Consider the following 13,590-nt stretch of genomic DNA (forward strand, 5'->3'; position numbering starts at 1 on the left):
ATAAAGTGCAAAGCTGGACCAAACCATCAAATTTGCCATTAGATAAAGTTTGATTGCAGGCCTCAGAAAATTATATGAACACTTGCCATTGGATGTGTGGTATGCCTAATTTACTCCTAAAAGAAGACATCAGACCATATCCTGCAGTGTTAGTAGAAGTCAAGATGAATTTGAATGCAGATTGGTGGCAGGATATCCACCAATCATTGTGTTTCTCTTTGTTCACTGCAATTCATTCTGTCTAACTCCAGCCTATCGTACGTGAAGTATGAAATAATGGCAGCTCTCTGATTCTCTGCTGATGATGGTTGTGATCTAAAAACTGAGCAAATTTTGCTGAGCTGCCTTTTCAACCATAGAAAGATTAGAAGGAAATCTTCTTGTCTTGCCTATTTTTTTCTTTCTTGTTGGTTCAAAACAATTGTGGAAAGCGGGCCCAGCACTCTTTGTGTCAGTGATACTCAGAGCTAGCAGGAACAATGTTCTGCCTCCAGGAACTCTTGGCTCTTTACAGTCCCAAACACTGCTCAGTAACAAGAACACTTAAATATTGTGTAGGAGGAAACCAATGCATGAAAGAACATGTGTTTTTAATATTAGTGAATATCAGTATTCGTATCAAATACTCTTTCTTTACCCATTGGACTGATCTTGCAAGGAATTCCCATTAAAGTCATGCATTAGTTGAGAGGGTATTTCACATATAAAAGAACAGTATGATATACAGTGTGAAGAGTAGTGCTTTGTTGCCTTAATATTTCTCTGGTGTACACTCGATTGGAATAGTAATTAATTTAATCACATTACATTTCTTTACCTCATTGAGAATGTCTGTAGCTCTCTTAGCCTTCTCTGCTTCCATGGACCCAAATGGCACCCATCCACAACCTTTCATCCAGCTATTGTAGTCAGATTTATATTCATTCTGGAATAAACAAAGACAAATGAGGAGTTCAATGAAAAGAAAATGCTTCCATTAGTCTGAATGTTTCAAACAGTCATAGCTGTAAAGAAGCTTGAAATGTTAATTTTTATATCAACAAAACTGGAATTGCCTCAGAGGCGAAGGGGAAAGAGGAGAATGTCCTTACAAAATATAGGGAGGCCTCTATATCTTTATTACACCATCACGATGATAGGCTGCTTCCTTCGTGATAAAAGTTTAGATATCCGTGCTCCTTGAATGCATTCATGAAGCTCCTGTTAACTTGAATGCAATCACCTGGTTCCCACTAAAGGGGCTTCACTGTATTCTATTCACAAAAGAAGACCTTTGCAAAGGTATAATTAAGGTTGGGAATATCTATACCTTAAACAAAGAGTTATCTTTTATACCTTTCAGGTACTCAGTTGCTATGGTAATAAGAGCCATCATAATACTTATAAACTAACAGCTCATCTCGCTACCTCGGTGGTGCCTTGGTGGGGCCGCGAGCAGTGGAGAAGCATTTTGGGATTGGGAGAGATCTCAACTGAGAGCAGCTGAGGCAGTGTTATATGAGCACCTCTCCTTTCCTCCCCCCCCCCACTTTGCTTTCAGTATGTTGGGGCTGCTTCTTCTCCTCTCTCCCCCTCCTCCAGGGAGGGAGTGGAGAAGGGGGGGTCACATGCTGCATCTGGGCCTGGGCCAATGGATGGTACACGTGTGTGCAGGGCTAGTGATTGGCTCCTTTCTGGTGGTGGTGGACGGGGGGATAGGGATTGATATCGTTTGCTGTCTGGGTAGAGTAGCCATTGTGGGCTTCCTGTTTCCCTTCCCACCCTTAACCTAGTATGCTGGATCTCTGGCGATGCCAGCAGTGGGGTTGATCACCAGTTCCAGGGTCTGGAGGGGATTTTTCCCTTGTGGCAAAATTGCATGATGAGGGGGTTTGCCTCTATGTCTCATATGGCTTATGGCTCTCCTCATCTCATGTTTTCTACATCTGGCACTAAAAGAGGAGTGAGTCAGGACTCCTCCCATTTCCAGTAAGGGTCCCTTGGCTGGCTTGAGGGCACAGAAGGCAGTGGCATAGCCAGGTGGAAAAAAAAGCGAGAGCGGAGATAAAAAAAGGCACCACCCCCTGGCGCTGAAGGACCTCCCCCGCCACCACCGCAATGCCGCCGAAGACCGGAGCGAGTGAAAGACCCGACGCTGCAGTGCTGCTGAAGACCCAGAGGGTGGCGCCTCTTTATCTCCACTCCCCCTGACCTGCCGCTGAAGACCCGGAGCACCGCCGGGTGAGTAAACGTGTAAAGGGTGCCAATTAAAAAGGCGCCACTTCTGCTATGCTGCTGACAGAAGGGGCCTGGCCTTCACCCTCACCCTCAGGGTTATAGCACAGTGGGGTCTGAGGACCTAGTCAAAGAGTGGGAGAATTGTGGAATTCCACCACAATGCAGGTGAAGGTTTTAGGCCTAAGACCGAGAGGGAGCTAACTCAGAGAGATGAAGGAAGGGGTCAGAGGTGAAGCTTGCCCTGAACCCTGGCAACCAATCATAAACATTTCAGATGAAGAAGACTTCTGATTGTTTTTTGAGAAAGTTTGAGTAGGGGTGTTACTTAGGTCAAAATAAGGTTTATAATGGAAAGTAATTTACTTGAACTGCAGAGTCACTATCATGACTTCATAATACATGCAGAGCCAGTTTACAGAAAATCCATTAAAAGAGAAAATGAAGTTAGCAGCTGTACATTCTGCCTTAGAGGTCACTGCTAATTTCTGTCTGGTGCTTAGTGAAACACTCTTGCATATCATTTTTCAGTGCATATCTAAGACAATCCTTTTGACATACAGTATTTGTAGCCTGGAGCATCGCCACGTTAGTTACATCAACAGAACTGGTCAGTAATAGCACACATACTGTTAGTCAATATCATATATTTCTAGAAGGCTTGTATTTTCAGCACTTATGCTAACTACCAACATGCTTTGCACTAACTCATTTGCAACAGCAGAACCTTCATAGAACTGGTCCATAATACTACACATATCAAAGCATGACCATTTACCTCACTCTGCATAGAATAGGCCTTCTTTGCAAGTTCCACATTAATACTGTCAGGAGGATAAGAGTAATTATGTAGGAGATGCTTGTAGTCTATGCCGCTTGCAATAGCCTGAGACATCTTAGCCTGAGTGATTGGAATCATGTCCAGTGGTGCTGTATATCTGCTCTTTGACAATTCATAGCCCTTCTTGTATTCATGCTGTGGAAAGGAATTCAATACATATGTTTTGGATTAACACAGAATACAGTTTTGTAAAAACAGATATTCTTTTCAGAAGAAAGCTACCTCCTGGCAACATCAAATGTTTTAAATAAGTTCAATATCTGCTAACTCCATTAGATGTATTAAAAACAGATGGAATTATAAGGCACAAAATATTATTTTTAAAGCAGTTCCTCTGATATGAAAATGGTAAATAATTTGCTGTCATTAATCTATATTTTGAAACTACTGTTATGAGATATAGGCAAATGTAATGACCTCCACCATTAGCTGTCAGACAGATTTAAGCCAAAAGTGTCCAACACCAGAGTACAGACCTTTAGCACTTGAGCTAAAGGAGAAATTCCATTAGCTGGCAGCAGTAGTAGCCTGTTATCCTTCATATGTATTACCCAGTAGAGAGGGATATGACACACACCTTATTAATCTGTTACACAAATAGAATTTCACCCCTAGTAAATTGTGACTGCATACTGAGGACTCTCAGGGATGCTATATGGTGGGGAGGGACCAGACACCATCAGCTGTGTCAGAGTGTAGGTGGTATCACAGCACTGCATGCAGAATAAGGGTTCTGCATGAGACACAAACAGCTGGTGCATGGGGAGGGTTGGAGAAGAGCCACCTACCTTCACATTTTCTAATTAGCCCGTAAGTGCCTCAGAGCTGAGCTTTTGTCTCTTATATGTCTATAAAAGGCCTAGCACACAGTATATAAATGAATAAACAACAACAATAAAAGATATTATTATTAAGACACTTACATCACTCTGCTGTTTGGCCACCTTTGCAGAATGTAACATCTTGGGATCATCATGAATGCTCAGGGCTCCAATCATTTTCCCTTTACTTAGTTCATAGTCTTTCTTGTATGCCACCTGCACAGTGAGAACGAATATGTGAAACTACGCTTCACATTTACAACTAAACTACTGTGGCTACATTCATATTTCGTACTTACATCACTTGCAATTTTACTGTGCGCTTTAGCTGCAAGAAGTGGAATTGCATCAACTTTGATTTCAAATTTCTTCGCTTTAGACCTCTCCCAGTCATACTTGTACCAGTTCTGCAGACATGAAAATAAATGAAGATATGACATCAAATACTAATCCATCAATTAGAGGATAAAATAACAATTACTGTCAATATTTTGGACTTCTAATTAACATGTTGATTGTTTAGAACATTAATTTAAAAGTTTATCATATCAACCTTTTCAAGCTTAATTCTCTTTTACACAAAGACTATTTTGCACCCTTGTAGAAGTGCCCTGAAGTGGGTGTAAAGAGAACTGATTTCCACTTTAAGGCCATCCATTTTATACTGACAATGGTTAGGCTGCTGGTGAACTGTGACCTCTGCCCATCATGCTGACCAATAGTATCTCATTGTTCACTTGTGTTCCTCCCTCTGTCTGTATCTAGCTGTTGCCTCTTGTCTTATATTTAGATTGTAAGCTCCTTGGTCAGGGACTGCCTTTTTGTTCTCATTTTGTACAGCTCAGTGGGGACCTGATCCACAAGTGGTTCTAATGGGTGCTATGGAACACATATCATAAGTGCCAGAGTTGTATAACATGGTCTTCATGTAAATGAGAATCGGAACCATTCTCTCCACTTTTTACCTAGTCTACTACTATTAACTATATTAATAATAGTCATATTATCTATAAATATCTCTATCTCTATATTTTGATATGTTTCAATGTGCATGTGTGTGTGAGATAAAAAAAGAAAATTTATTAGTTATCTGGAGTTTTTTCACATCTCCTAATATTTATTCTTGTCATCAGTATTATTTAGAGTTCTTACTCCAGGTGCAAGTATAAGTGCTTTGTTTCATGTCATCTACAGGAAGGTGTTACATTAATACTTACATCACTCAGATTATATGCATTGACTCTGGACTGGAGGAATAATGGAGCATCTGGTGGCATGTGGCATTTGAATTTCTCACTTTCATGTTTAGCTTTATAATTCAACTGAAAACAATCAGAAATAGTCAGAAAAGAAAGGTACAGCCCATGGATCACAGTCATTGGTTAATAAAAGAGGTAAGCAAGAGGGTAAATTTTTGTTTCAGATCAAATTTCACAAAGTTTTACAATATTCTGTTTTTCCTGTTTTTTGCTTATCTGAATTTGAAATATATCCTCACTCTATGAGCCAAAACCTCAGCTTTTATTCATCATCATAGTCCCACTGATTTCAATGGAACTATGCCAGTTTACACCAGTTGACACGTTAGTTCTCTGTCTTTAGTGCACTCACTAATGCAAGTTAAACAGCTAGGCCAGAATTTTTTTCTTTCAGAATAAGAATCCTTTTCCAGGTCTGAAACAGTTACATTTGTTATCAGTAATTCGGCTCAGTTCTAGTTAAATAACATTTCTGAAACAGATGTTTATTTTTGCATATCAAGTAGAAAGGCAAGAAGGTAGAAAACCCAGTGTGTAAATGCACTAGCCTTTCCCCTATGGCAAAATAGATTCCAAACTTAATTAAGTCACAAGTGAAAATGAGACTGATGATCTCATCCTGGTTCCTGTCTGTGCACTAAATCCCACTCAGTTGGGAGTGTTTGTTCAGTTGAGATCTAGGACTAGAATAGCACAGGTGTTATATTTTAGGATTGGGATGCGTTGGCAGAAATATATATATAGAAGCTTGCATAATGCTTGACCTCGAGATGTCTGGATCTAACTAGTTCTTTGCTCTTACAAGCACTAAATTCACTGAATTTTGTAAAGCAAAAAGTTAATCAGTCTAATATGTTTAATATGTCATTTTATGAGTATTCTGTTACATTTATGTCATTATTTTAGGTGTCCACAATTCTCTGCTGCAAAAATAAATACAGCAGAATTATGGGCCTTTTCCATTGACTTCCGTGGACTTTCAGTCAGGACCTAGCAGTATAAATCAATTGTTTGTGATCATTGTTAATGAACAAATAAATGATATGGGACCAATCCCACATGAACTGTCCTTTTTTCCTGGACACAGAAGAATTTCCTTGTTTTTTCTTGAAGTAAGTGTGACAAAATATAACAGAAACACATTCGACGTGTAACAACACCTATCTCTAATACAGTACTTTTCATCCACACATTTCCAAGCACTTTACAAAAGAGGTAGGATTATTATTCCCATTATACAGATGGGGAAACTGAGACATAGAGAGGGAAAGTGACATGTCCATGGTCACCCAGCAGGCCAGGGGCAAAGCCAGGAATATAACCCAGAGCTCCTGAGTCCCAGTCCAGTACTTTATCCACTAGAAAACACTGCCTCTCTACAGAACACATGTTAAAAAGTACCAATGTCTTTTTGACATGACCAACAAGCAATTCTGTTAATCCACCTTGGTTTATTCTGTCTGAGGGCCATACAGCTGGCACACGATGAAGAGTGATGTCTGAGCTAAAACTGATGAGCAAGTATCTGGTACCATGTTCATCCATACAGACCTCCATTGTGAAGGTTCTAGTTGGAGGTTCAAGTTATTTTCCCAGATCCTTTCAATACCACAAGAAGTAGCTGACTAGTCTGTCAAAAGATTTTTAAGCACCCTTTCTATGCACTGGAACATCTATGCAGAGGAAGCCCTCATTTGGCCAGTTAGGTTTTGTTGAAGGACAGTTGGACCAGATTAATTGGTCCACTGTTCCAAGTGGGTTTTATGAATGAGTGTTTTCTTATAGGATCACATAATGTCAATATTGGTAACAGACTCGATATGAAGGGGTAGGCGGGAGACTGTGTTTAGCTATTCTGGAATAAGAGACCTCAAAGTGCTGAATACCCTCAGCTTCCATGGAAGTCAATATTAACTGTGGGCACTCAATATCTTTCAAGAAGTGCTCAGCGCTTTGCAGTATCAGGCCAAAAGGGCCAAACTGTGCCCTCACTTTCACAAATGTAAATCCCATGGACTTCAGTGGGAGGTAAATGACAGTAGAACTGGTCCGAAAACAGTTCTTTTGTCTCATTATATTGGCCTGATGTTATTTCTGACTATAACGGGAGCTGACCCTTCCATTTTGATATCCACTGGGTATCAAAGAAATTACTGTAGATACTTTGCAAAAAGAAAAGGAGTACTTGTGGCACCTTAGAGACTAACAAGTACTCCTTTTCTTTTTGCGAATACAGACTAACACAGCTGCTACTCTGAAACCTGTAGATACTTTGACATTTGCATTTTTGCTTTTTCCCTCTGCCAGCCCGCTTAATCCACTTAGCAGAATTTATTATTAAACAACATTTGAAGCCAACCAGACACCTTGGTAGAACAACTGTAAATAATTTTAGTACATTCTGGTTGACAACAATCAGTTGCTTACAGCTATACGACAAATACAGAGGTAACAGAACACAGGGTAAATATGGGCTAGATCCAAAACTCCAGATCAGACAACACAGCTTTGAGGAGGATTTGAAATCTGAATCTTGATCTGAATTTGAGACTCAGGCCATTATCTATATTTTATTACTGTAACCTCATTGACCTGTACTGGATCTATTACAGCATAGCTGTCACAAGAGGAAGTCAGAGAAGTGTCGTTGAAATATTTTACATAAATCAGCATGAAAATGTGATTTGTTATGTTTTGCTTAATTTGTCAGGCTACTTACTTCACTCAGCTGCTTGGTATTGATCTGTGCTTGAACTTGTACTGGAGAATCGGTCACTTGTGTAAATTTGATTTGATCAGGATGTTTTTTGTAAGTATTCTGGAGGAATAATAATAAAATATGTTTCAAATACACACATATAAATAAAGTTTGCTATCAAATAAGATACTGTAATATTGCATTACTAAATACTAACTGTGCCCCCAATAATGATACATATTGTAATGGGATGTAAAACTGTATGATAATAATTAGCCACTATGTGGTGCCATGAGTAACATAATTTACCAGAGCTGGTAACAGCCAGAGCTGGGGTGTGCGTTAAAGGATCTTATAGTGAACACATCTTGTGTATCTCTCTTGAAAGGAAGCTCTGTAGCCAGTCCATATCTGGAACAGAAGCCTGACCTGCTAATAACAGCCCTGCAATCTACCACATACAAGGTGTACATCACACTTATAGTCTGATCCAGTGGATCTCATTCTGATTTACTCTATAAAAAATTAGAAAACTTAGGGCAAAGTTGTGTTTTAGAACATTTAATGTGAAAAATGCTACATAGAACAGAGCAGCAGCCTTCTGTGGTTACACCTCTCTGAAAAAAATGAATAGGCTAAGCACATCCTGACCACTAGGTGTCACAAGAAACTACTGAAAACAATACATATGACTGTGGCCTTCAAAAATCACATAGCACCTAATCCAAAACACATGGAAGTCAATAGTAATCTTTCAATTGACTTTCATGGACTTTGGGTGAGTCCCTTCTGCAACTAACTGGTTTTCTTTCAGCAATTATTGCCAAATACTTACATCTTTGCACTGGTCTAATTTCTTTATAGCTTCATACTCTTGAGTTATGGTTTGAGGGAAGTAGCATTTTGTCTTGTCCTCCTCATAATCTGCTCTGTAATTTTTCTAGGGAATAAAAATGACATTAGATAGTAAGCATAGTGATCTTGTCTGGCAATGAGAGTATGGTGAAATCAACACAAACACTGTCATACTTACATCACTATTCATAGCTGCAACATTCATGTAGTGTGTATAATATGGGTTCTCATAGCTGCCTACATAATGACCCAAAATATTCTTTTGATATGCATCTTTATATTTAATCTGTGGAAAAATCACATATTTATAAATATATATAACTGAGAAAGTCAGGTCTGAAATACAGGAACAATTACAACAGTACTTACATCACTGAATTTTTTCAGAACATTATCCATTTGAAACTTTGGAGTGTCACAATAATTAATGCTTGTTGCTTTTGACTTCTCATAGGCTTCCTTGTATAATTTCTGCAAAAGAAAATAAAGTCAGGTAATACAGAAGATTTCGCTGAATTTCCACCAGCATAAGTGATACTCTGACTAAATTTCAGAGTAGCAGCCGTGTTAGTCTGTATTCTCAAAAAGAAAAGGAGTACTTGTGGCACCTTTGAGACTTACCAATTTATTTGAGCATAAGCTTTCATGAGCTACAGCTCACTTCATCGGATGCATTTTCCACTGAATGCATCCGATGAAGTGAGCTGTAGCTCACAAAAGCTTATGCTCAAATAAATTTGTTAGTCTCTAAGGTGCCACAAGTACTCCTTTTCTTTTTACTCTGACTAAAGCCTCCAACTAACATTTTGAAATGACACTAAGAAATAAAAGCAAGCCATCAGCTTGACAAGGCAATAATCTGCTAATGTAAAAAGCAGAGATGGGATTGAGCTGCAAAGTCTGGATCTGGATCTATGTTTTGCTGAAATGTCCACATGATAGGCTCTAGGGTTTCAGTCCATTATAAATATAAGGGGCAGATGCAAAGTTCAGATCTAATTCCAGAGCCAAACTTTTCCAAAGGTCATAGTGTTCAGATCCTGGGTTTTGGTACATCCCTGTCTCTGGTGAAAATGCTGAGGATATAAAGCAAGAGGGGGAAGAGCAGGGAGACAACCTATCGTTAAGGCTATTTTATTTTCAGATTTACTTTGCAGGTCATTAAGCACAAGTCAATTTATGCAGCAGTTCTGCTTCTGAAGAATAATTTTTATTAAACATGTTAAACTAGAACAGATAGAATCTACCTAGAATCCCTTTCAACAATTAGGAGACAGGGGCAGACTACAGTATTACCAAATCTCTCACAATTTTATCACAAGTGCCATGGCAATTGGTGCTTTTCATAAAGCCCCAAGCACATGATTAGGTGAGAATCGCTGCTGCTTTTTTTAAAAAAAAAATAAACTTCAGCTCCTCATGATTGGAGAGAAAAGCTTGAAAACATGACTTAAGAGTTCCCTAAAGGCTCAAAAACCAGCAAGCAAATAAAAAGCACCCAAAATATATTTATTTTTTAACATATCTCTTGATTTTTAAGCCTGTCTCTTGATTTGGGGGGGAGGGGCTGACTCATAATTTTTCAACTCTTGACAGAGTCATAACTAGGGCAGGGCAAGGGGGCAGCCACCCAGGGCGCCGTGCTAGTTGGGGCACAAAAATGAGGCAGCCCAGGATTGGACCCCATGGTGTCAGCCCCCCTCCCCGCAGGATTGGGCCTGGCAACATCAGTCGGAGTCCATGGGCATAATTTGGGGGTTGGGGGGGGACGGGGACATTGCCCTTCCCAGACAGAGGCCCAGGCTGGCAGCGGAGTGGGTTTCTGGAGCTGCTTCCCCTGCCAGGTGCTCGGTGCCTCTGCAGCTGGACGCCACCTCCTAGTGCCGGTCAGCTTCCCCTTCTATGTGTGCTGGCACTCTATACAGCCACCATTCTGTCTTCTGTACCACGGTGAGTGCCCGTGGGGGGGGGGGCAGAGAAAAGTGGGGAGAGTGGGAGACATGGGGGAGGGCGAATGAGGTGGGGGAGGAAGAGGCAGTGGGGAAGAAGGAGGGTGGGATAGGGCAGGGGGAAGAGAAGAGGATAGGAGAATGGAGCTGGGGGAGGGGGGTGTGGGAGTGGGGGGAGGTGAATAGGGTCAGGGGACAGTGGGGAAGAGAGATGAGATGGGGAAGAGAAGGGGAATGGGGGGGAGCAGGAACCACGCGTGCAGCATCCCCTCAGCAGGAGCAGCAGCTGGGTCTCCCCCATTAAGCCAGCCCATTCCCCCCAACATTGGCAACCCACCTTCAGTGGGTACCCCTGCCACAGGTAACCCCCTCCACTACCCTCCAAATACCACCTTCAACACCCCGCAAGTATCCCTCCCAGTACACAGACACCCATACAACACCCCCCAAAAAACTCCTCCAGTGCCTCCTCCCCATCCCCCCAGCAGCGTCCTCTATTTCTCATAGCCTTGGTTTTCAGAGTTGACGGGTGTGAGTCCACCCTGCCAGCAACCACCTGCCCCCAATGCCTGGGCTGGGGACTGGGCTCACGTGGCCAAACTCAGAGTTCGAGCTGTGCAACCATGAGCCTGGCAGCCATGGGACTGGAGTAGGGCAGTCAAGGGGAGCAAAGGGTGGTTCTGCTCTGTGCACGGGGAGTGGGGGGGAGAGTGACCCAGCTGCAATGGCAGGTCCGAAGCGGGATGTGACCATGCTGCTGAGAGGCAGGTGCCCAAGGTGGATGAGTACTCCAGGGAGCAACTCGGGGAGCCTCTCATGACAGCCAGGCTCCAAGGGCAGGGGCTGACTCTATAGGGTGCTGCTGGCCAGCACCAGGCTCCTTCGGAGCAGAGGCAAGAGCATGTCAGGGGAACTGCTCGGAGCTGTGCTTGCCTGGGGAGCACCCAGCTGTGCAGAGGCAGACGGCTTGGGGAGAAGGGCAGGGAGGGCTGCCAGGCAGCCAGCTAGGGCCCCAGCACCCAGAGCACAGAGAGCCAGGGGCCTGAATGGACCAGGCGGCTCCCACCCGCTTCTGATCTGCCAGGTCCTGGCAGGAGGTGACAGTTTTCAAATTGTGGGGCACATCCCCCTAGGGAGGCATGCCCCACAATTTGAAAACTTTTTTGCTAAATGAGAGGCAGAAACGGGGGGCACATGACCCTGCGTGCTCAACCCCCCCCCCCCCGCATCTAAGAGGTGCAGATATGATTGTTCACCCCGAGCGCTAAAATGCTTACCTACTCTTGGACTTGGCAAGACAGACACAGAGGTGAGAGGAACGGGGTTAGAGAAAGAAAGGAGACGCACATTTTCCCCCACCCCGTAAAACTGAAGAATCATTACATCACTGAAGGGAACTATGCATGTGAGCATGTGAGAATTCTACTTCTTTTAACTTCATCAGACACCAAATGAAAGTTCTGTCCCACTGTTGGGGAATGGATATGACTTTCTGATCTGTAACACCATCACAAATACTGTTGTAACAAGAACAGGAGTATTTATGGCACCTTAGAGACTAACAAATTTATTAGAGCATAAGCTTTCATGGGCTACAGCCCACTTCATAGGATGCATAGAATGGAACATATATTAAGATATTATATACATACAGATAAGTTGGAAGTTACCATACAAACCGTGAGAGGCTTAGTTAAGATGAGCTATTATCAGCAGGAGAAAAAAAAATTTGTAGTGATAATCAAGATGGTCCATTTAGACAGTTGACAAGAAGGTGTGAGAATAAATGGACACAAATCTGACATCAGAAATCATAACATTCAAAAACCGGTAGGAGAACACTTCAACCTCTCTGGCCACTCAGTAAAAGATTTAAGGGTGGCAATTTTGCAACAGAAACCTTCAAAAACAGACTCCAACAAGAAACTGCTGAGCTTGAATTAATATGCAAACTAGATACCGTTAACTTGGGTTTGAATAGAGACTGGGAGTGACTGGGTCATTACACGTATTAAATCTATTTCCTTAAGTTAAGTATCCTCACACCTTCTTGTCAACTGTCTAAATGGGCCATCTTGATTATCACTACAAAAGTTTTTTTCTCCTGCTGATAATAGCTCATTTTAACTACTTAGCCTCTCACAGTTTGTGTGGTAACTTTCCAACTTTATATATCTTACTATATGTTCCATTCTACGCATCTGAGGAAGTGGGCTCTAGCCCACGAAAACTTATGCTCTAATAAATTTGTTAGTCTCTAAGGTGCCACAACTACTCCTGTTCTTTTTGCGGATACAGACTAACACGGCTGCTACTCTGAAAACTGTTGTAACAGCTGACAATGACACAGAGACATTAGAGAACAGTCAACTAGACAAAACCTCCATCTTTATCTCTTAAAGGGTTAGTATTGTTAGACTGGGTGGGTGTATCTCACAGTAAACAAAGGTTCATGTGGCAAACTGCAAATACTAAGAGGCTTCAGTGAAGATTATTAATTATTATTATTTATTTGTATTACCGCATGTCCTAGGAGACCTAGTCATGGACCAGGACCCCGCTGTGCTAACACAGAACAAAAAGACATTCCCTGTCCCCAAGAACCCATACTGTTAAGAACTGATGGGCTTGGTTTATATCATATAGCTGAAATATTCAAACTAAACTTTTATGGTACTTACATCACTCAGCTGCTTTCCTGAAACTTTTAGCTGTTTCAGCAATGGATTTTCTGTAGCAGGAAGTACATTATAATCTGCAATAGCTTTGCTCTTTTCATAGTCTTCTTTATATTTCACCTATAGAAATTAAATAAATGTATATTTGGACTGTCTTCTTGGTTAAAGTCCTCTTTTTTAGAAGGTCTGCTCTGGGAAACCAAGTGAATATCAGAGAAAGGGCATAATTTCTAAGCAACTAAGCTGTTGCTTTATAATGAATATAGCATTTCACA

The 13,590-nt window shown here is 41.5% G+C and overlaps 1 protein-coding gene across 1 annotated transcript in view; it reads right to left on the bottom strand.

Annotated features, from left to right (window-relative positions):
* The window catches only part of NEB (nebulin), a 194,842-nt gene that overhangs the window by 166,537 nt on the left and 14,715 nt on the right, over positions 1–13,590 (bottom strand). Inside the window, exons 11-20 of the mRNA XM_073306879.2 lie at positions 13,319–13,435; positions 9,058–9,159; positions 8,867–8,974; positions 8,669–8,773; positions 7,855–7,953; positions 5,094–5,198; positions 4,176–4,283; positions 3,979–4,092; positions 2,993–3,190; positions 818–925 (exon numbers count right to left, since the gene is read on the bottom strand). Of these exons, the coding sequence (XP_073162980.2) occupies positions 818–925; positions 2,993–3,190; positions 3,979–4,092; positions 4,176–4,283; positions 5,094–5,198; positions 7,855–7,953; positions 8,669–8,773; positions 8,867–8,974; positions 9,058–9,159; positions 13,319–13,435 (1,164 nt within the window). The remainder of the gene's footprint in view (positions 1–817; positions 926–2,992; positions 3,191–3,978; positions 4,093–4,175; positions 4,284–5,093; positions 5,199–7,854; positions 7,954–8,668; positions 8,774–8,866; positions 8,975–9,057; positions 9,160–13,318; positions 13,436–13,590) is intronic.

The sequence above is a fragment of the Lepidochelys kempii genome, chromosome 11, assembly GCF_965140285.1.
Source record: "Lepidochelys kempii isolate rLepKem1 chromosome 11, rLepKem1.hap1, whole genome shotgun sequence".
Lineage (NCBI taxonomy): Eukaryota > Metazoa > Chordata > Testudines > Cheloniidae > Lepidochelys > Lepidochelys kempii.